General features: G+C 40.0%; 1 protein-coding gene across 1 annotated transcript in view; it reads right to left on the reverse strand.

Moving 5' to 3' along the window:
* Positions 1-24,866, reverse strand: part of ATP1A3 (ATPase Na+/K+ transporting subunit alpha 3) — a 132,154-nt gene that overhangs the window by 59,820 nt on the left and 47,468 nt on the right. Inside the window, exons 2-3 of the mRNA XM_089687351.1 lie at positions 4,072-4,191; positions 1,853-1,912 (exon numbers count right to left, since the gene is read on the reverse strand). Coding sequence (XP_089543477.1) covers positions 1,853-1,912; positions 4,072-4,191 — 180 coding nt within the window. The remainder of the gene's footprint in view (positions 1-1,852; positions 1,913-4,071; positions 4,192-24,866) is intronic.

Genomic DNA, 24,866 nt, shown 5'->3' on the forward strand with positions numbered 1-24,866 from the left:
GATATAGTGAATGCAGGGTCCAGGGAGACCGGATATAGTGAATGCAGGGTCCGGGGAGACCAGATATAGTGAATGCAGGGTCCGGGGAGACCAGATATAGTGAATGCAGGGTCCGGAGAGACCAGATATAGTGAAGGCAGGGTCCAGGGAGACCAGATATAGTGAATGCAGGGTCCTGGGAGACCGGATATAGTGAATGCAGGGTCCGGGGAGACCGGATATAGTGAATGCAGGGTCCAGGGAGACCAGATATAGTGAATGCAGGGTCCTGGGAGACCGGATATAGTGAATGCAGGGTCCAGGGAGACCAGATATAGTGAATGCAGGGTCCGGGGAGACCAGATATAGTGAATGCAGGGTCCGGGGAGACCAGATATAGTGAATGCAGGGTCCGGGAGACCGGATATAGTGAATGCAGGGCCAAGGGAGACCGGATATAGTGAATGCAGGGTCCGGGGAGACCGGATATAGTGAATGCAGGGCCAAGGGAGACCGGATATAGTGAATGCAGGGTCCCGGGTTTAGTAGTACTTTAATGTTTCAATCCCTATCTATTGTTTGTTCTTCGAGCTTTTCATTTACCAAGCAGGATATGACTGGATATATGATCTCTGGTCTGGTATGGTGTGGTCTGTAGCCCTTAGACATAATCTGCATGGAGTTTGCATATTCACCCTGTGCTTGAATAGGTATCATTCCTCAATCCAAAGACAAGATGGTAGATAAATTGGCCTTAGTATGATATTCTACTGTGTGCACGCAGGATGGCAAACCTTTTGTTTTGTCCAAATGGTAGATTGCACACATTGGGACATCTCTGTCATAGGAGAGCCTACCTGAACTATCCATTCAAAAGAGATGGGCACAACAGAAAAATTTGTTTTGTTTCCATTCCATTCGTTAATTATATAGTGATGTCATATTCATTATGTTAGAATAATTCATTTTTGGAATTAGTTTCATATGTTCAGATTTGTTTCATATATTCATTATTTTTAAATCAATGAGAATATTGAAATGGATTTGAAATTTGAATTTCAAAAAATGGCTATATATGTTCTATTCTATTCTATTTTTTTCTATTCTATTCTTTTACATTCTATTCTTTTATTTTCTATTTTATTGTTCTTTATTCTATTCCTTTATTTTCTATTCTATTATATTTTAATATATTCTGTTCTTTTATTATTATTTTCTATTATGTTTTCTGGTCTTTTTTTCCTTTCTATTCTATTCTGTTTTATCCTATTTCTATTCCATTCCTTTATTTTCTATTCTATGTCTTTGTATTCTAGTCTATTCTGTTTTATTCCAATACTTTCTTTTTTTCTATTCTATTCTTTTCAATTCCATTCCTTTATTTTCTATTCTATTCTTTTCTATTTCTTTATATTCTATTACTTTATATCTTATTCTGTTCTGTTTTATTCTATTCTATTCCTTTAAATTAAATTCTATTATATTCTTTAAAACAGACTAAATAGGAATCATCATCTTATTTCACTATTATACCTTACTGTATTTATTGCAACATGTTTTCATTTTTAAATTTGGATAATTTGTTTGGTTATCATTTATTTCAGGTTCGTTTAAATTCATTACTATTGTGATTTCGATATTCGGATACATCCAAATCTCCAAATAATGAAAATTTCGTCCGAATTTTGATTAATAACGAAATGAATCGCACATGTCTACCATTCAATTTCTAGTTGATCTAAAGTAGATTGTAACATGTTTGGGCAACTTTACGGTTTACCAGGTACTTAGATGAACCTAGGAAAGGGCAAAAAATGAAATAATATTGGAAAGGATGTTAGGTTAATAATAAAAGTGTGTAAAAGAGGATCACCTGGACGCAGTCTGTGTTGTATTTCCGGCACACCTCTTCCACTGACATCCTGTGCTCTGTCTGAGGTCAAAGAGAAATGTGAATGAGAAAAGTTTTTGCACAATGCTCACATAACGGCAGCATTGAACGCCATACTGGAACACACACACACACTGGGGAAACGAATGACCAAGGTAACCAATGTAACATGTAGGACATGGAAGACTAAGTTCAATATCAGGGCAGCGACCATGTATAATGGGGTCACATAGAAAACCTATCAAGGGGTCTCTTGTCTCTCTAATCTCTATCCTAAAGGGTAATTCTCCAGAGATATACAGTGGAATGCTAATGGATTTCATAGCAATCATACTGAGGCTCCCAAACTATATATACTAAATTTGCTCTTGTTACTTGCATTTATCCCTGTATAGCCAGATAGTAATGAGCCCCATGGCAGTCGCACAGTGTGCCGTAGCAGGGGCGAACTGACCATTTGGAAACTCAGGCACTGCCCGAGGGCTCGGGGTCAGTAGGGGGCCCCATGAGATGTCCCTGGTACCTTTTTCATAGGCTTTTTTGAGTTTGGGCAAGGACACAGGGGCCTTATGATCCCCTATTGCCCGGGGGCCCCATGAGTTGTCAGTCCGCCCCTGTACCGTAGTTTTAGGTATACCATTGTAGACATATGGTCCTGTATACCCTAAAAGCGCTAAGTATACTACATTCTTCTGCCACTTTGCTCTGCATAGAAAACAATTAAAGAATATGTAAACCCAGCATTTCATTTTCCTGATATGTGCCTGCTGTACCATGTATGAAAAATTATCCTGTTCTCTTTGCTTTGTTTCCTTTGTGTGAAATCCCTGATGTTCTAGCCAGTTCCCCTGGGTTCCTATTAAAAACTGACCACACTAGGCATGAGAAAATAGTGTAGTCAGTTCTCTAGCTGTGCTGAGAACTCAGTGTGCTCTCCTCTAAGGATCAGACTTCTCCTGATAACACCCCCCCCCCCACCACACACACTTTCCTGCACAGCTATTCACTGGGAAGACAAGTGTACTGCTGTTTCCTCTCCCCCAGCTCTTATGCTGTTGAGAACAGAAGGTATGTGATCACTTTTAAAAAAAGAAAAAAAGGTATTTATAGTGTTTTTTTATATTTAAACACAAATGTTTTACCTTTAGCTTCTATTTTAAACTGAATGGGTTGTTTTAAAAGGTGAGGGTTTACATACTGTATACTTTAAGCCTCTCCCAAGTAAAATTAATCAGCCAGGGGCGGACTGGCAACTCATGGGGCCCCAGGCAATAGGGGATCATGGGGCCCCTGTGTCCTTGCCCAAACTCAAAAAAGCCTATGAAAAATGTACCAGGGGCATCTCATGGGGCCCCCTACTGACCCTGGGCCCTCGGGCAGTGCCCGAGTTTCCAAATGGTCAGTCCGCCCCTGGCATCAGCTGCTATTATGACCCGATAACTCCCTATCAGCATTACTGGCTGAAAGTATTGAAGCCTAGGTATGGCAGCCCAAGTATTGTTTCAGTTCAAATCAGCTAAATATGTTCCATGTGCATCAAAATAAAAGGTGTACAAAGTCTTACTCATTAGAAAGAGTAGAAAGGCCTGTCCCCCGCCAGCATGCTGCAGAAAAATACTCTTGCTCTCTGTGTGGAACACACCCCTGCTGAGTCAGGGCTAGAGCTTATCCAATCAGCAGGAAGCATGGACTTCACAAAGGAAGTGTTGATAAGTAAGAATGAGTAATCTTTTTTTCAGGCTGCTACTGTTTGAATCTGAGTTCCTTGGTGACAGGGTTCCTTCAAGAAAGAGTATAGTGTAGCTATGATACATTATCATGGAAGATCTCCTAATTCTAGATTAGGGACAATCTGGGTAGCTCTGAGAAATCTAGAGATAATATTTCACCTTTGGGGTCCTTGAGAACCATGGGAGCCAAAATGTAATTTAGAATAGATAGATAGATAGATAGATAGATAGATAGATAGATAGATAGATGGACAGACATATAGATAGAGAGATAGACAGACAGACAGACAGACAGACAGACAGACAGACAGACAGACAGACAGACAGACAGATAGATAGATAGATAGATAGATAGATAGATAGATAGATAGATAGATAGATAGATATTAGATAGATATAAAGATAGATAGATAGATAGATAGATAGATAGATAGATAGATAGATAGATAGACAGACAGATAGATAGATTACCATGGCCACTTCTTTCTTAAGATCATCCATCTCTTTCTTCACCCCCTTCGCCTTTTGGGGAGATTCGTTGTCTTTATTATCTTGCGTGGTAGCCACGCGATAACTATCTGACCGACCGTACTGTAGAAGAAAAAAATAGGAGAAATTACCATTATTATATGAAGCTTACACTGTGTATTCTAAACCATCAAGCATTGTAGAAAGCATGACATTTTTCAAGCCAGAATTAGCACCAAAAAAGAAAATAATTAAAAACCCAATAATGCAATCAACACAAATAACATCCTGTGAATCAAAACAACTAATCAGAAGTCCTTCTTCAACATGCTATAGGTACATGCATTGTTCTTTGCCACTAGTAATAGTTAACCACCTTCAACTTGACTTGCTTTGTAATGTTGAAGACATTTTGGGGTTTATTCACTAAAGCTGGAGCTTGCAAAATCAGGTTCACTCCTGCATAGAAACCAATCAGGTTCCAGGTTTTATTTCTAAAACTTAATTGAACAAGCTGAAGTTAGAAGCTGATTGGTGTTTAGGCAGAAGTGAGCCTGTATTTGCACGCTCCAGCTTTAGTAAATAAACCCCTTTGTAGCTTCTCCAAGCCACTACTTGTGTTCTTGGAGAAGATATGAAACATCTTCAGCATTACAGAACAATTTCAGCTGAATGGCTAACTACTGCTTCTTATACCACGACCTGGATGAATGAGAACCTTAACAGACATATGCTTTAACAAACTCAAGAATGCTTTAAACAGTACATAGATCCAACCACATGGAACGGGAAGCAACAGTGACTAATAAGTCACATACCTGGGCTGATTTGGGTTTAAAGCCAGTTAACCTACCAAGACGACCAGGAACACATAGGGGAGCATACCCTACAAACTGCATGGATGTATCGCACGTCCCAACACTATAAAATCAGTGTTACCTTCAACCCAAAAAGGTTTTTTATTAGTTCCTAATTTAGTATAGAATGGCTAAAGTTAAGCAACTCACGTTTTCAGGTTTATTTCTGATGCGTAAGGCCTGGTTGGTTCCTTTTTTTTCTAATTTCCTGTCCCAATGATAACAAGTGAACAAAATCCTTAATGGGAACGCAGACTGCAATACAACCTACTGGACTATCTAGCTTTCTTCTACAAAAAAATGTGTTTTTATTGTTGTCCATGTCCATATTGGAGATTTCCTTTGAGTTCCTGTCCAATTGTCATCAAGACAGGAAGTGGGGGAAATCTCCCCAAATGAGCACCAGGCAGCAATAACTGCAAAGGATCTAAATATTCAAAACCCTTTCCCTTCCCCTGGATATACTCTTTAACAGCTTAGTCTATAAACCACATAAACATTAAAGCAATATCAGATAATGGTGCTGGGAGTTCTGCTAGATTTCTGTGTGAGGATCTTGGTATCAGGGGCGAACTGACCATTTGGAAACTCGGGCACTGCCCGAGGGCCCGGGGTCAGTAGGGGGCCCCATGAGATGCCCCTGGTACCTTTTTCATAGGCTTTTTTGAGTTTGGGCAAGGCCACAGGGGCCCCATGATCCCCTATTGCCCGGGGACCCCATGAGTTGTCAGTCCGCCCCTGCTTGGTATATATATAACCTAACCTCAAAACAAGACCTTAACACCCCCATTCCTAACACTTACTTAACCATTAGTCTTTACCTTAACACCCCAACTCTAACACTTTAACTAACCCATAAACCATGCCATTAAGCTCCAGCCCCAACACTTGACCCATAAAACACTGAATCCCTAAACCTAATGCTAACCTCACATCCAAACTAAACCCTAAGACTAGTTGACCCTACGCTGATGCAAACTAATTTCATCCTGTACTGAGAATCTGTGTGCCAATGGCCGACGCTGATAGTATACAATTCCAGTACCAAAATCATATTCTAAAATTGCAGTGCAAGAAAAATCTGCTTCACTACAGTATCACCAACTACCGCCCAAAGCAAAAAGTGAAAACACAAAAGCACCATGTCAAACTATCATATGACAAATGTTGGTAAATTGACTTTTTCTACAACTGAGTTCTATTGAGTTCAGATTGATCAAGCCGATATTTGAACTTTTTCTAACTCTTGCCATGAAATACTTAGGTTTAAAATTCCATAAGGATATTGTCTGCATGCAGTTTGAATATTCTCCCCAGTTTTCTTTTGGTTTGCACCCACATGTAAAAAAAAATTTAGGTAAGTTAACTGCCATCCTCCGACACTGGCTTTGTGGTAGGGACATTACATTGCAAGGTCCTTTGAAGATGTTAACCTTGGTGGTAGGTTGTTCATATTAAGGCCATCACAAAAGATATGGAGGAGTAAAAGAGGTTTAAACCCAACATATGGAAAGACTTCTTTACAGTAAGAACTGTGAAATATGTAATAGTCTTCCAAAGGAGTTTATTCTTCCCGCATCTGTACATTCCTTGAAAAAAGAGCTGGATGTGTTTCTGAATGTATGAACTGCATACACGGACACTGGGCCTACTAAACACACACCCACAGAAACTTCATTCAAGTACAGAGGGCATATGTAGTATAAACTTTCCTTCTGCCCTATTGTTGATCCGCACGTTGCATTTACCAGCAATTCCAGACTGTCAAAATGACAGCTGAGATTCACTGTGTAAACTCACTAGCTGTCAAAGATGCTGCTGGTGTTTTTTTTCACTTGTACCTACAGGTAAGCCTATAATAAGGATTACCTGTAGGTACTGTAAATATCGCCACCGTTTAGGAGATATTTCTTTGTAAAGGAAACCGGCGCATGCGCTCTGAAGAAACGGCATGCCCGTGCCATTCCTTCAGAGTTGTGTGCCATCAAAAAGTGACTCCCATATGCATGCGCGGCAGTGACGTCATGATGGCTCAGCCATTCAAGCTGCTGGAGCCCGCGAACCCGGAAGAAGGAACGGGTGAAGATGGAAGTGCTGTCAGCGGTGACAGGGCACCGTTGGAAGGTTTCGTTTTAAGGTAAGTTTCACATAATGTGCTAGTATGAGATGCATACTATCACATTATGTCATTGCCTTGCAGGTTTTATTTTTTAAAAAGGTCACGGTTTACGACTGCTTTAATCTGCAGATCAAAGGGATGAACTTCCAGTTACATATAATATCACTCACAAGCAGGGGCGGACTGACAACTCATGGGGCCCCCGGGCAATAGGGGATCATGGGGCCCCTGTATCCTTGCCCAAACTCAAAAAAGCCTATGAAAAAGGTACCAGGGGCATCTCATGGGGCCCCCTACTGACCCCGGGCCCTCGGGCAGTGCCCAAGTTTCCAAATGGTCAGTCTGCCCCTGCTCACAAGTAAAAAAATTGACTCTTCCTCTCTTTTCTTTTTATTTTTCTAACCATTATTTTGTAAATGTTTTTTTTGCCTTGTTCATTTATTTTGTTTCCAGTGTTCCAGTGCACAATTGAAAGAAAAAAAATGTATTGCTTGTAGCTTTGTAGCAGGATCAATATTTTAAATATGAGAAATTAAAGAATAAAATGTATACTTTTATATACAGTAAAACTGTTGTTTTTACTGATTTTGTTTTTAGCTCTGTTACATTTTTTGTGTATGGACAGCTTAAAAAAATCATCTTAGATTGTAGGCTCCAAGGAGCAGGGCCCTCCTATCCCTCTTGTATTGAACTGAATTGTTGCTGTATTGTCTCCCTTTATATTGTAAAGCGCTGAGCAAACTGTTGGCGCCATATAGATCCTGTATAATAATAATAATCAAAAGCCTTGTTTGTCCCAAAATAAAATTATATATGTATTACTTTGTTATCTTCGGTAATGACAAAGTTATTGCCAAAGTAATATGCCGACAGCAGAAATGTAAAACAAATTCTGGCCTATAGGGGATATCCAGGTGTGAGAGCTGATGTTGGTTATATCAATAAGTAATTACAGTACCTTGTAGAATGTTTGTATGGGGATTTCTGATTGCTGTGGAGATCAGGAAGTAACAAGTAGCCCTTGGGGGAAAGGTTGGGGTTCTATCATATCATAGACTGACTCCAGAAGGAATAGACCTCAAATATCAGTTGGAAAAGAACAAGACAATAAATTGTGTTAATTCAGGTATTGTGGGCTCTTCTAAAAGGTCAATTGTCTATCTAGAAAGGAACGCATTCATTTATTGTTGGAGGTAATTCAGTTTCATTTCATTTACAGAGATCAAGTGCAGGAGAAGGCAACAACAATTAAGCCAAATGAGAATGAAATCTCCACAATACCCTGCTGGTAAGAATCGATGTTGCCAATTTACGTTTTTCTGGGGGGCATTTCAAATGTTGTTCTGTCCAAATCACTTGTTGGAGGAAGCCAAGATACAAGTTGTGTCAGGCTAGATTGTTCTACATGCCGATGACTAGAAGACATGCCATTAACTTGACTGGCGTAGGATTGTTAGTCAGTTTTTGCTTTGGGATCAATGCAAGTACATAATCATTTATAAAGCATTTATAGACTCATCCACCTTACTGATCATTCTGTATCTGCCACCCCTCTCTGCCAATCCCTCCACTGGCTTCCCATTGCCAAACGGATAAAATTCAAAACTTTAACAATAACATATAAAGCCATTTATAACTCTGCCCCAAATTACATCACCAATCTTGTCTCCAAATATCACCCGAACTGTCCTCTCCACTCCTCGCATGACCTCCTGCTCTCTAGCTCCCTTGTCTCCTCCTCCAATGCTCATCTTCAGGACTTCTCCAGAGCTTCCCCCATCCTCTGGAACTCTCTACCCCAATTTATCAGACTATTGCCTACTCTGCTCACTTTTAGGTGACCTCTGTAAACCTATCTCTTCAGGGAAGCCTATCCTGCCCTCAGCTAATAATGGAATCTTCTACTCCTCCTACCAGTCCATCCCCCACAGTTGCTACCTTTTGTACCACTAGCCCCTCCCTCTTATATTGTAAGCTCCAAGGAGCAGGGCCCTCCTAACCCTCTTGTATTGAACTGTATTTTTGCTGTATTGTCTCCCTTTATATTGTAAAGCGCTGAGCAAACTGTTGGCGCTATATAAATCCTGTATACTAATAATAAAGCAACAACTTGCAAATGATAGCAACGAGCATCTACAAAAAAGACGTGGGTAGTTCCGTAGACGTGAGATGATCCAGAGGGAGTTATTTACTAAGACTGCAGAGGGCAAAATCTGGTGCAGCTCTGCATAGAAACCAATCAGCTTCCAAGTTTTCTAGTCGAAGCTTAACTGAACAAGCTGACGTTAAAAGCTGATTGGCTACCAATTGCACCAGATTCTGAATGCTCGGCTTTTAATATATCTACCCCAAACTGTCCACTAAAGCTTACCACGTATGTTGCAATCTGGTTGTACAATCCCATTTAGCTCTACTAACAATTACAGTATGTAGTGCAATGGTCTACCTGAGTGATTGCATGGTTCAATGGGTTTTGGTAATTCTTATGGAGATTGTACAGATATTGTAAATCAGATTTCAACATATATGGCCAGCTGTAGAAATTCATTGATGGAGACATAACCTAGCAAGAGCCATTGTCTGAACTGCCACGTTGGCTCTTATGTATGCCACACTGACATGCATGATGTAGCAGAGCTTTAAACATACCCCTCCCCCACCACCATTGCTTTGAACCCATCTTCCATATGTACTATTGTGACCCTCATCTCAGTAAGCATTCTTACTTAATCACCGGCCCAATTAATATTTGAAGATGCTATCAGTCTGGAACCAATAGAGAGTCCTTTTATTGCCAAGAGCATCTGCAACTTTCTCAATCACTGGTTTGGACCTGATCATGGCTGCAACCACTGTAATAAAGGCACAAAACACCAATCCATACAGGTATGTGTTCATTACAAAATCATTGGATATATTTTAAAAGCAACTGAATGTGACTTGGTGTCAGCCACTTGCCATCCTACAGTATGAAGAGAAGAGCTCAGACTGAGAGAGGGAGGGGTAGCACAAGGAGTACTTATGTGCTAGACTAGAGCATGTGAAAGAGCAGAGATTTTAGCCCATTGGTCTGCTGCTTTTCATCCACTGTCCAATCACAAGCTGGAGGTGGGGCAAGACCTGTTGAATTACTGACCTGAAGTAGAGAAATGTCAGGTTATGTAACTGAGTTGTGTAAATCTCAGGAACGAATGGATATAAATACAGATTTCATTGAAAGGGAAGACAGCTCCAATACATGTATTTCAACAGTTTATTTGATTGCTTTGCTCTTCAGCTTTCAGCTATTTTAGAACAGGGAGTAGATAAGGCAGGAGTGGTACTTGCTAACCTAGGATAAAATGGCATTGCAAAAAAATTGAAAATATGTTATTATTAGGACAAGTAACAACAGTTAGCTTAGTAAATTGAGCCCAATGCTTGTTCCAGTGTCTTCTCTACCCTGGCTAACCAAAATGATCATTTCTAGATATTCCTATTACAATTACACTTTTTACAGTATAGCAGAAACAGGGAAATGTAGGATGGTTGCCATCTGGTCACTATGAGTTATCATAAACTTTCCCTATTAAAATTAGCCTGCTGGTATTCTTGGGAAGCCATAGTCCTACATGCTCCTCCATCTTCAATACGTGATACTTGTCATTCATTACTGGAAGAACATCTGGGATTTTAGCTATGGAACACATTCTATATAATTATTTCCTGTACTATTAGAAGCAGACTAATTGGAAGGGAATAATCTGTTGAATAGCAGATGAGTTTCCAGAATGAGCTAATCATTAGGGACAAGCCTTGATGGTAACAGACACATCAAGGAAGGAAGACAATACACGATAATGAGGGTAAAAAACATAAATGACATAATGAACCAGGAAGGGCAGAGGAGGATTAATAAGCAACAAGAGAATTAAAAAATGTATCACCCCTCACAGAAAGAAGACAAACACTTGGTCAATGTATAGGGGTTATACTTTCAGTTTAGTGGTAGAAAGGAGATTAAAGTATACATAAAACCATTAATAAAATTTAAAAAATTTTATTTAATCACCATGGAAAATGGTTAAAGCCAGGTAATTTGTTTTTGCATACAGAATAAGGAATAGATGTGCCAGTCCATATATAAAATTCCAGAATATGTTTTATTTAAAGCAGAGTTCGGTCCGAAAGTGGAAGCTCCCCTTATCTGCCTCCCCCCCCCCCCTCTGCTGCCACATATGGCACCTTTTGCGGGAAGCGGGTACCTGGTTTTGACAGGTACCCACTCCCACTTCTAGCTCAGATTGCCCCGGCTAACTGAGCCAGAAGTTCGGGCCTCCCCGCAGCCCCTCTGGGACATTTCACAGGTCCCAGAGGACTGCGGCCCATTCACAAAGCGCAGTGCGCCTCACACATCTGCAAGCTGCAAGGCTTCACTGCTGGTTTCCCTTAGTCAAGATGGAGGTGCCAGCACCCGACATCAGATTGAATAACCGGCTCGGGGTGAGGACATCACTGGAACCCTGGAAAGGAAAATGCCATAATATTAAAAGTCAGCAGCTACAGTATTTGTACTTTGGTGGGAGGCCTGGGGGCTGGAACTCCGCTTTACAATCACTAAGAAAAACCAATGTCTTTGTGGGCCTATAAAAATCCCTCTTCTTCGGGCTCTAAGGGATCAAGAATCTGAAATATGAATTGAACAATATTAGCATACCATGAAATATTTATGGGGTCTTCAGGAGCACTGCTTGTCTCACTTCAGTCTGGCAGTGACTAAACCATTGGCATTTAAAGTTTCACATCTCTATTATTGTTCAAGCTAGATTTTAGACCCTTGACTGCTCTCAACCCTTCAACCCCAATATTCTGCAGTTCCTAACTCTGTACCTTTTTTTTTATAATTTTGAGAGCCTCCATAGTAGAAGCACATATATAAATGGATAGACTGGGGGCAGGTGAGCCTGAGAGAGCCCACCGCTCCTTAAAGGTATAGAGGAGCACTGGACACCCAGCATATAGTACAAAGGCAGCCAGGGTGTCCAGTGCACCCCCTCACCTGCAAATCAACAGTACAATGATTTGCTGGTGAGGGGGCTGCCTCTGTACCTTTAGGGAGGAGTGGGCTCCCTCAGGGTCACCTGCCCTCAGTCTATCCATTTATACATGTGCTTCTACTATGGAGGCTCTCAAAATGTATAAAGTTAGGAACTCCAGAATATTGGGGTGTCATGAAGAGGCTCTGCAACTTACGCATGTATTTGCAAAGGTGTGCTAACTAAAACCCCTATTTTTAACACAAACTGATAGACAGGACAATTTGGGTTGTTTGCAAGCTGGGTGGTAAGCTGAACTGGGAATTTTTCTTTGTTATTGTTTGACATGGTCCCTGTTTCAACCAAAAAATTATGGCTAATTGGGCTTTGTTATTCCATATGCTGGTCACTACAGGTCACAGTAGTTAGGTAGGGGTCAGTGGATGGAATCACAGAGTGCACTGGGATGGCATGCATCCAACACACAAAAGATTTCACAGCAACAAATTTGGCTTAAGGGCTCATTTTAGGGGTTTGATTGACGATTAGAGAGAGTTTAGCTGGCCATAAATAAGTGGAATTTCAAACAAAAAATCTTAGAATTCATGTGGCAAATGAGGTTTAATGTTGATAAATGTAAGGTGATGCACTTGGGGGCTAAGAATATGCATGCATCATACATACTAGAGGGGGTACAATTGGGGGAATCAATGGTGGAGAAGGATCTGGAAGTTCTGGTAGATCACAAGCTTAATAATGGCATGCAATGCCAAGCTGTGGTTTCTAAAGCTAACAAAATCCTCTCTTGTATTAAAAGAGGTATAGACTCCAGAGAGAGAGAGATCATTTCCCCCGGTACAAATCATTAGTAAAACCTCATCTGGAATATGCAGTTCAGTTTTGGGCACCAATTTACAAAAAGAACATTGGGGAACTGGAGAAAGTACAGAGAAGGGCAACCAAACTGATAAGAGGCATGGAGGAGCTCAGCTATGAGGAAAGATTAGAGGAACTGAATTTATTCTCTCTTGAGAAGAGGAGATTAATGGGGATATGATCTCCATGTATAATACATAAGGGGGGATATGATCTCCATGTATAATACATAAGGGGGGGGATATGATCTCCATGTATAATACATAAGGGGGATATGATCTCCATGTATAATACATAAGGGGGGATATGATCTCCATGTATAATACATAAGGGGGGGATATGATCTCCATGTATAATACATAAGGGGGGATATGATCTCCATGTATAATACATAAGGGGGGATATGATCTCCATGTATAATACATAAGGGGGGATATGATCACCATGTATAATACATAAGGGGGGATATGATCATCATGTATAATACATAAGGGGGGGATATGATCTCCATGTATAATACATAAGGGGGGATATGATCTCCATGTATAATACATAAGGGGGGATATGATCTCCATGTATAATACATAAGGGGGATATGATCTCCATGTATAATACATAAGGGGGGATATGATCTCCATGTATAATACATAAGGGGGGATATGATCTCCATGTATAATACATAAGGGGGATATGATCTCCATGTATAATACATAAGGGGGGGATATGATCTCCATGTATAATACATAAGGGGGGATATGATCACCATGTATAATACATAAGGGGGGTATGATCTCCATGTATAATACATAAGGGGGATATGAGCTCCATGTATAATACATAAGGGGGGATATGATCTCCATTTATAATACATAAGGGGGATATGATCTCCATGTATAATACATAAGGGGGGATATGATCTCCATGTATAATACATAAGGGGGGATATGATCACCATGTATAATACATAAGGGGGGATATGATCTCCATGTATTATACATAAGGGGGGATATGATCTCCATGTATTATACATAAGGGGGGATATGATCACCATGTATAATACATAAGGGGGGATATGATCTCCATGTATAATACATAAGGGGGATATGATCTCTAAGTATAATACATAAGGGGGGATATGATCTCCATGTATAATACATAATAAGGGGGGATATGATCACCATGTATTATACATAAGGGGGGGATATGATCTCCATGTATAATACATAAGGGGGGATATGATCTCCATGTATAATACATAAGGGGGGATATGATCTCCATGTATAATACATAAGGGGGGATATGATCAACATGTATAAATACATCAGTGGTTGATATAGTGAACTCGGTGTATTCACCCTGAGGTCATCACAGAGGACAAGGGGGCACTCTTTACATCTGGAGGAAAAGAAATTTAATCTCCAAACACGGAAAGGTTTCTTCACAGTGAGAGCTGTGAAAATGTGGAATAGACTCCCTCAAGAGTTGGTTCTGGCCAGCTCAGTGGATTGCTTTAAAAAAAGTCCTGGATTCTTTCTTGGATACACAGAATATAACTGGATACTAACATTTATAGATAAAGTTGATCCTGGGAATATCTGATTGCCTCTCGGGGGATCCGGAAGGAATTTTTTTCCCTGCTGGAGCAAATTGGATCGTGGTTTGCTGGTTTTATTTTTACCTTCCTCTGGATCAACTGTGGGTATAGGATTATGACTTTTTTTTTTTTTAATGGTTGAACTGGATGGACTTTTGTCTTTTTTCAGCCAGACTAACTATGTAAACTATGTAAATTTTCAACTGCAGTGACATGAAAATTCAGAAGAGAAGGATGGATATTTTTTCTTGAATGAACAAATTTCTAACAGTGTATGTGGTTTTCATTCAGTAAAGTCTATTCATTTCAAAATCAAATGTAAAAAGCAAAAAAAAAGAATCTTTCAAATGACATTTTGAGAACGAGAATGGTCTGATAATTTTCATACAGGTTTTTCCCAAGACTTTCCCTAATAATTTTCATTCAAAAATCTATCCATCTCTGGCCAGCTTTAAGCTTTAATTAAGAAGAAGATTACGGGGGAGATTAAGAAATCATTTTAGTGTTAGGCTTCTAGTTACAGAATGTCAGGTAGATTTAAGGGTGTGTTAGTATTTTCACTTGTTCTGGAATCTGAAAACCCCACTGGACATGCTGTGAAAATCCAGCCTATGGTTTGTAATGAAATTGGCAAATTTAATCTAAGATTTCTAGAGTCATCAAGGCTGTATTTACCACAATTTACTCATGGTCCTGTGCCTATTGCTTTAGAGGTGCAGGGACAGAAAGACTAAAATAAAAATTGAATGTTCAGCTAAGGAAGCAGATTTATAGAGAAACATGGAAAAACTGAGGGTTTAATACTACTTTAAACCATCTATAAAGGGATGTATATATTCTATGGCTCTACCAGAAATAATGGAAAAGTGGGCATAACTTTTTTTCTATTAACTTGCATAGATTGTTGAAATTTCACATGCTGGCAGAGTAACGTTTCCGCTATAGTTACATAGTCTGGTTGAAAAAAGACAAAAGTCCATCCAGTTCAACCAATAAAAAAAAAAAAAAAAGTTATAATCCTATACCCACAGTTGATCCAGAGGAAGGCAAAAAACCCAGCAAAGCACGATCCAATTTGCTCCTGCAGAGAGAAACATTCCTTCCTGATCCCCCAAGAGGCAATCGGATATTCCATGGATCAACTTTACCTATAAATGTTATATCCAGTTATATTCTCTGTATCTAAGAAAGAATCCAGGACTTTTTTAAAGCAATCCACTGAGCTGGCCAGAACCAACTCTTGAGGGAGTCCATTCCACATTTTCACAGCTCTTACTTTGAAGAAACCTTTCCGTATTTGGAGATTACATTTCTTTTCCTTCAGACGTAAAGATTGTCCCCTTGTCCTCTGTGATGACCTCAGAGTGAATAACTCTACACCGAGTTCACTATATGAACCACTGATGTATTTATAGATGGAGATCATATCCCCCCTTATGTATTATACATGGAGATCATATCCCCCCTTATGTATTATACATGGAGATCATATCCCCCTTATGTATTATACATGGAGATCATATCCCCCCTTATGTATTATACATGGAGATCATATCCCCCCTTATGTATTATACATGGAGATCATATCCCCCCTTATGTATTATACATGGAGATCATATCCCCCCTTATGTATTATATATGTTGATCATATCCCCCCTTATGTATTATACATGGAGATCATATCCCCCCTTATGTATTATACATGGAGATCATATCCCCCCTTATATATTATACATGGAGATCATATCCCCCCTTATGTATTATATATGTTGATCATATCCCCCCTTATGTACTATATATGTTGATCATATCCCCCTTAATCTCCTCTTCTCAAGAGAGAATAAATTCAGTTCCTCTAATCTTTCCTCATAGCTGATCTCCTCCATGCCTCTTATCAGTTTGGTTGCCCTTCTCGGCCTTTCTCCAGTTCCCCAATGTTCTTTTTGTGAATTGGTGCCCAAAACTGAACTGCATATTCCAGATGAGGTGTTACTAATGATTTGTACCAGGGGAAATGATATCTCTCTCTCTGGAGTCTATACCTCTTTTAATACAAGAGAGGATTTTGCTCACTTTAGAAACCGGAGCTTGGCTTTGCAAGTAACTCTTCTTCTACTTTATCATGGCAGGTAAATAATGGATTGCAAGCAGAAGCAACTTGCCGTAAATGAGTTCTTGAGGAAGAATGGGTGCAGGTTTGACATCTGCAGAAGGCTGCAGAATATTTACAGAGATGATGTTGACAAGAGCAATGTTTGCAGATGGATGAAGAAGTTCAAGGGGAAGAGGAGACCAGCACTGAAGACAAGAGAGAGACCATGAGTGTTAGAGAGCCTGCACTCCTCCTTCATCAAGAACATGATGATGGCACATTGCTTCTGCTTACAATCCATTTTTTACCTACAATTAAAAAGAAGTTACTATCAATGAAGAGTTACTCTACCAATGTGAAATTTGAATGACCTATGTAAGTTAATAAAATAAGTTAGGTAATTTTTTTTATAATTTTTTGGGGGTATATGGACCTCTGTTGTCACATCTCAGTCAGGTTGTACAGATATCTTTCAGATGTGGTTTAGCAAATGTAACAATTGTATTTACCCCCAAAACATTTTTACGAGGCTTTTTTGCACTTTACATGCTATTGAGATTGCCTCTCCCTTTTGCTTTACTGAATGAGCCTATATCTTTTTTAGCAAGTTGGTTATTTTAGTTACAGCAGTCCCAGCACTTCCTGATCAATAATTTGTATTGATAACGTAACCTATTTCTAGCCCATGTCCTCCCAGCGAGCCTGGTCAGAGGAGAATACCCATCACAAGAGACAACGGAAAGTGATGTCACTGGACTAAACAAAGACAAAGAGTTGCCGCTATCCCTCCATGATACTATTTATAAAACACTCACTATTGATGCCGATTGCTGTCCTTTGCTGCTGGTGTGTTTTTCCACTATCAGCTACAATTTACTGTAACTCATGTTTTTTTAATGAGGATAAAAAGAAACATTTTCAATAAAATGACATGCTGCATAATGTGAGATTACAGCAAAAAAATGTAATTGACAGATAGAGCCACATTAAGAAAATTGCAGGAGCCATTGTGTTATATTCATTTAAAGGTGAACTCCCTTCTGTTCTGTCTGTCTAGCACTGTGATGTACACAGCTCACCTAGCCAGCAGAGCCAAGTTGGTGACCTGACATTTTTCTACTGCAATTAAGAATTGTAGTGTGGTCAGCTCCCTGCCCACTACATATGACTGGACAATAATAGGAACAATAATAGACTAAATAGTGCAGCCCTTTGCTCTCTCCTCCTATCAGCATGTTCCTTGTCTGAATATTTGCATGCAACACACCTTAGCACCAAATACTGCCCCTCCCTCTTCCAGTCTGAGTGCTACTTTACAAAGCATTAAAGGAAGCTTATACGGAGTCAAATTCAGGTACCTACACTGCTTGAATTTCCATTTAAAAATATTTATTAAATGCATTAATTTGTGTTTTCTTAATACCGGCTTGGAGTTTAGCTGTAAAGGCCATCATCTGCCCTAGTATGGTTACTAAGGGCCAGGGGCGGACTGACAACTCATGGGGCCCCCGGGAAATAGGGGATCATGGGGCCCCTGTGTCCTTGCCCAAACTCAAAAAAGCCTATGAAAATGGTACCAGGGGCATCTCATGGGGCCCCCTACTGACCCGGGCCCTCGGGCAGTGCCCGAGTTTCCAAATGGTCAGTCCACCCCTGCTAAGGGCTCAAGATGCTGTGGAATGGACAGCTCTACTCTGACATATCTGATGCAGTATGCCTTGCCTTATATATTATTTTTTTGTTTCCCTACATAATTACCCAAAAAGTACTTCATAAGTGTCATTATCCTTTAAACATCATGGAGAAAATAAAGACTACACAGCAGCAACCATGCACGACATCCCAAGAATAAATTAAAAGATTGGTATGAAATTATATTACTAGTAACAATTAAGGTTTTAATAAATCAAAAGGATTTTCACATTACAATACAGAATGAGAGAATGAAAAGGAAAAAAGGAAGAGAGAGGACAGAGAAATAGGGAGACCGAGATAACAGAGAGAAGAAGAGAGAGAGATAACGAAGAGAAGAAGAGAGAGAGACAACGGAGAGAAGAAGAGAGAGAGATAACAGAAAGAAGAAGAGACAGAGATAACGGAGGGAAGAAGAAAGAGAAAAAACAGGGAGAAGAAGAGACAGAGATAATGGAGAGAAGAAAAGACAGAGATAACGGAGAGAAGAAGAGACAGAGATAATGGAGAGAAGAAGAGACAGAGATAATGGAGAGAAGAAGAGACATAGATAACAGAGAGAAGAAGAGACAGAGATAATGGAGAGAAGAACAGACAGAGATACAGAGAGAAGAAGAAAGAGAAATAACAAAGAGAAGAAGAGACAGAGATAATAGAGAGAAGAAGAGACAGAGATAATGGAGAGAAGAACAGACAGAGATAACGGGGAGAAGAAGAGACAGAGATAACAGAGAGAAGAAGAGAGAGATAACAGAGAGAAGAAGAGACAGAGATAACAGAGAGAAGAAGAGAGAGAGAGATAACAGAGAGAAGAAGAGAGAGAGATAACGGAGAGAAGAAGAGACAGAGATAATGGAGAGAAGTAGAGACAGAGATAACAGAGAGAAGAAGAGACAGAGATAATAAAGAGAAGAAGAGACAGAGATAATGGAGAGAAGAAGAGACAGAGATACAGAGAGAAGAAGAAAGAGAAATAACAAAGAGAAGAAGAGACAGAGATAATAGAGAGAAGAAGAGACAGAGATAATGGAGAGAAGAACAGACAGAGATAACGGAGAGAAGACGAGACAGAGATAACAGAGAGAAGAAGAGAGAGATAACAGAGAGAAGAAGAGACAGAGATAACAGAGAGAAGAAGAGAGAGAGAGATAACAGAGAGAAGAAGAGAGAGAGATAACGGAGAGAAGAAGAGACAGAGATAATGGAGAGAAGAAAAGACAGAGATAACGGAGAGAAGAAGAGACAGAGATAATGGAGAGAAGAAGAGACAGAGATAATGGAGAGAAGAAGAGACATAGATAACAGAGAGAAGAAGAGACAGAGATAATGGAGAGAAGAACAGACAGAGATACAGAGAGAAGAAGAAAGAGAAATAACAAAGAGAAGAAGAGACAGAGATAATAGAGAGAAGAAGAGACAGAGATAATGGAGAGAAGAACAGACAGAGATAACGGAGAGAAGAAGAGACAGAGATAACAGAGAGAAGAAGAGAGAGATAACAGAGAGAAGAAGAGACAGAGATAACAGAGAGAAGAAGAGAGAGAGAGATAACAGAGAGAAGAAGAGAGAGAGATAACGGAGAGAAGAAGAGACAGAGATAATGGAGAGAAGTAGAGACAGAGATAACAGAGAGAAGAAGAGACAGAGATAATAAAGAGAAGAAGAGACAGAGATAATGGAGAGAAGAAGAGACAGAGATACAGAGAGAAGAAGAAAGAGAAATAACAAAGAGAAGAAGAGACAGAGATAATAGAGAGAAGAAGAGACAGAGATAATGGAGAGAAGAACAGACAGAGATAACGGAGAGAAGAAGAGACAGAGATAACAGAGAGAAGAAGAGAGAGATAACAGAGAGAAGAAGAGACAGAGATAACAGAGAGAAGAAGAGAGAGAGAGATAACAGAGAGAAGAAGAGAGAGAGATAACGGAGAGAAGAAGAGACAGAGATAATGGAGAGAAGTAGAGACAGAGATAACAGAGAGAAGAAGAGACAGAGATAATAAAGAGAAGAAGAGACAGAGATAATGGAGAGAAGAAGAGACAGAGATAACAGAGAGAAGAAGAGACAGAGATAATAAAGAGAAGAAGAGACAGAGATAATGGAGAGAAGAAGAGACAGAGATAACAGAGAGAAGAAGAGACAGAGATTACAGAGAGAGAAGAAGAGACAGAGATAATGGAGAGAAGAACAGACAGAGATAACAGAGAGAAGAAGAGACAGAGATAATAGAGAGAAGAAGAGACAGAGATAATAGAGAGAAGAAGAGACAGAGATTACAGAGAGAGAAGAAGAGACAGAGATAATGGAGAGAAGAACAGACAGAGATAACAGAGAGAAGAAGAGACAGAGATAATAAAGAGAAGAAGAGACAGAGATAACGGAGAGAAGAAGAGACAGAGATAACAGAGAGAAGAGACAGAGATTACAGAGAGAGAAGAAGAGACAGAGATAATGGAGAGAAGAAGAGACAGAGATTACAGAGAGAGAAGAAGAGACAGAGATAATGGAGAGAAGAACAGACAGAGATAACAGAGAGAAGAAGAGACAGAGATAATAGAGAGAAGAAGAGACAGAGATAATAGAGAGAAGAACAGACAGAGATAACGGAGAGAAGAAGAGACAGAGATAACAGAGAGAAGAAGAGAGAGAGAGATAATGGAGGGAAGAAGAGACAGAGATAGCAGGGAGAAGAAGAGACAGAGATAACAGAGAGAAGAAGAGACAGATAATGAAGAGAAGAAGAGAGAGAGAAAACAGAGAGAAGAAGAGGAAAGAACGAAAGAAAGAAACAGAGAGATAAAGGTGTGGGGGGGGGGGGGGGCACAGAAAAATGAGAGAGATAAAGAGTGACAAAATGAATAGTGATACATAGTGAGGAAAAAAATAGGTGGAGAGGTAATGAAAGAAAAAAGCAAATTATATAAAAGGGGAAGGACAAACAAAATATAGATAGAAAGAAAGAAAGAAAGGGAGGAAGTCAGGGAGGAAAGAGACAGAGTACAAGCAGGGTCATATTTACCACAAGGCAAACAAGGCATTTGCCTATGGCGGCATTTTTCAGGGGGGGCAGCTGCATATTTTAGGGGGCAGCGTTGCCCCCCCAGAAGAAGGGATGGAAGCAGGGACACACGCAGCAAGTAGACCAGTTGAGATCCAAGAGAGGCTGCGGGCTGCTTAATGGTGTATGCAGAGCCTGACTCTTGTTAATGGAGATGTCCGGAGCTTTGAAGGTGAGTGTCTTCTCTCTCTCGCTGGGGTGGGGGTGGGGATGTGGTGGCAAGTGTATGGGTGGTGGTAGTGGAAGGCTCTCTCGGGTGGGTCGGGTGGGACTGATGCGTTGTTGGTCAATGTCAGGCTCTCTTCATGGGGGAGGGGGTGTTGGTCGGTGTCAGGGGGGTCTCCCCGAGGGGGGGGGGGGAGATGATTATTGTGTTGCCTAGGGCAGCACGAAACCTAAATACACCAATGAGTACAAGAGAAGGAACATATGTGAAAAAGAAAGTGAAAAAAAAGATGAATGGAAAAAAAATAGGGAGCGATAATGAGAGGGTGAGATAAAAAGATAAAGGAAGAGAAATGGGGTGACCGATAAAAAGAGAGAGAAGAAATAAGAGGAAAAAGAGGGAGAGAGATACAAAAAGAGAAAGAACTGAAAGAAAAATAAGAGAGAGAGAGAAATAAAGGAGATATTAAAGGGAGATAGAAAGAAAGTGAGACAAGGAATATAGGTCAGAAGGAGAAAACGAGGAAGAAGACACAGAAGAGAAAGAGAGAGGGAAAGAATGAGGGGGTGCGTGAGCGAGGGGGCGACAGAGCAAATGAAGGGATGTGACTCAGCTACACATTAAACATGACTGCAATGACAAATATCTCAGCTTTCAGTATCAATCAATGCAAGCATCCGAAGTATTCTACATCAACGTATCAGAGCACATCATTCATTGTTCTGATTATTCCATGCTGAGGAAAGAGCTTGATAAAGTTCAATGGGGGAGATTTACTAAAACCGGAGCACTCAGAATCTGGTGCAGCTGTGCATGGTAGCCAATCAGCTTCTAGCTTCAGCTTGTTCAATGAAGTTTTAGCAATAAATCCTGGAAGCTGATTGGTTTCTATGCAGAACTGCACCAGATTTTGCACTCTCCAGTTTTAGTATATAACCCCCAATGTATTCATCTTATTGCTCTTTGCAGGTTTTCCTCCAATGGGGCAGAAATGCAGATAAATAGGGGATAAGTAGAGATTAGTAACTGATAACTTATTTATCGCCTCTTCTTTTTAATGCAAGTCAAAGCTTTAGTATTTCTGACTTCTAATTGTACAGTTTCAGAAGGCAGAACATAATCGGCAAACGAGCGCCTTGATATTACACAGCCTTGCTGTAGCAGAACAGGTTAATCGCAGCAAAAGAGCCAAGGAAGGAGCAGGAAGATCAACATCCTAAAATGGCGCTGCAAGAAAAAGGCAGCCACGGACGAATGGGCAGCGGAGACGCAGAGGCAGACCCCCCTCTCCTCCCTGTCCGCCTTCTATCTTCCATAATACCTCTGCACTGCTCTCTCATCCCTCCTCGCCTGTCCTCATGTAGCATCCCTATGTCTGTGTCACATTTACTTTAGTTAAAGCATACCTAAACCCAAGAAAAAAACCCATAATACTGTACATTGCAGTTTACTAGTCCTTTGATGTGGTGGCTTCATTAGTTTTCTTTTTTTGGCTTTTTTTTACTTTATTTTACTTTTTTATTTTACCTACCAGTAAAATAACTTTCTAACACAAGAACAAACGGGACGATGGATTCAGATTTTCTAAGCATCATTGAAATTGTTACTTGGGACACTGTTTTTTAGTTTGGCAGCACTCCATAAAACAGGGAAACCCCTCAGGAACAGGGAAAGAGCTCAGAGTAGAGAATTCACATACATACTGTTCAATGAGAGTGCTAAACAAATGCCCGAGTCCAAGGAAATTTAATTTGATTCATAACAGAAAAAAAATGCGTTTCGGAGGACAAACACACTCCCCCTTCATCAAGGCTTGACTTTTATATTCACAATTTTTTTACTTTATTTTTATGTTTATTCTCACAACTTTTTTTTTACTTTTATATGCATGACCTTTGAATTTGTACTTGTTTTGTAGCCTTGATGAAGGAGGATTTTGTTTGGCAATCCAAAATGGGACAGTTTTCTGCTATAGATTAATTTGATCATTAACAATCTTTGGACTCTTGGATGTTTGTTTAGTGCAGTCGTTGAATTGTAAGATATTTCCGGTTCATAGGTGACAATGCTCACTCACCAGACTGTTTCAGGAAAAGAGAAACAGGACAAGACTGCAAAAACCTCCCCCTCTCCTCCATACCAGGGGCGGACTGACAACTCAAGGGGCAATAGAGGATCATGGGGCCCCTGTATCCTTGCCCAAACTCAAAAAAACCTATGAAAAAAGGTACCAGGGGCATCTCATGGGGCCCCCTACTGACCCCGGGCCCTCGGGCAGTGCCCGAGTTTCCAAATGGTCAGTCCGCCCCTGCTCCGTACCATACAAAAGAGTAGCATTAGAGATAACTGGGATCAATGTGATGAATAGGAATGCAACAGAAAAAGTCCGCCCACTAGATTTCTGGCAGGATCAACAAGTCTTTTTTGGACTTATCAAAGAAATCCAGCCCAGGCTACATGGGTTGGATTAAGGGTCTGGTATGGATTTCTAGGGGGACCTTACACATTTTTATTTATTTAAGCAATTCATTTTTGTTTCTTTGTAAATATAATTTTTGCTGAAGCACATCCTCCAAAAATGAGACCCTTTGAGTCTGGTATGGGTTTTTAAAGAAACCTTACACATTTTCTATTTATTTTTTGCATGAGGGTGTGCAACAGCAAAAAAAAAAAGCAGGGTTCCCCCAAAAATGCATAGCAGACCCTTTGAGTCTGGTATGGATTTTTAGGGAGACCATACATATTTTTATTTATTTTTTGCATGAGGGTGTGCAACAGCAAAAAAAAAAAGCATAGCGTTCCCCCAAAAATGCATAAGTCTGAGTCTGGTATGGATTTTTAGGGAGACCATACATATTTTTATTTATTTTTTGCAAGAGGGTGTGCAACAGCAAAAAAAAAAGCATAGCGTTCCCCCAAAAATACATAACAAACCCTTTGAGTCTGGTATGGATTTTTAGGGAGACCATACATATTTTTATTTATTTTTTGCATGAGGATGTACTACAGTAAAAAAAAAAAAAAACAAAATTGCATAGAACGCCCCCAAAAATGCATGCCAGACCCCTTGAGTCTGGTATGGATTTGAGCAAGTACTTCACGCAAAAAAAAAAAAAGAACAAAAATGCATAAGGTCCCTCTAAAAATCTATACCAGACTCAAGGGATCTGGTATGCATTCTGGGAGAAACATTTTTTTCTGTAGGATGAGCTACAGCAAAAATGATATTCACAAAAAAAAAACAAAAATGACAGTTTAAATTGCTGGCAAACAAAGAAATATACCAACTCTTTCAATGGTATTTTAGTAGACCAAAAGGGAGAAAATT

This window comes from Staurois parvus, unplaced genomic scaffold, assembly GCF_062004578.1.
Source record: "Staurois parvus isolate SC_StPar_1 unplaced genomic scaffold, SC_StPar_1.0 ptg000423l, whole genome shotgun sequence".
NCBI lineage: Eukaryota > Metazoa > Chordata > Amphibia > Anura > Ranidae > Staurois > Staurois parvus.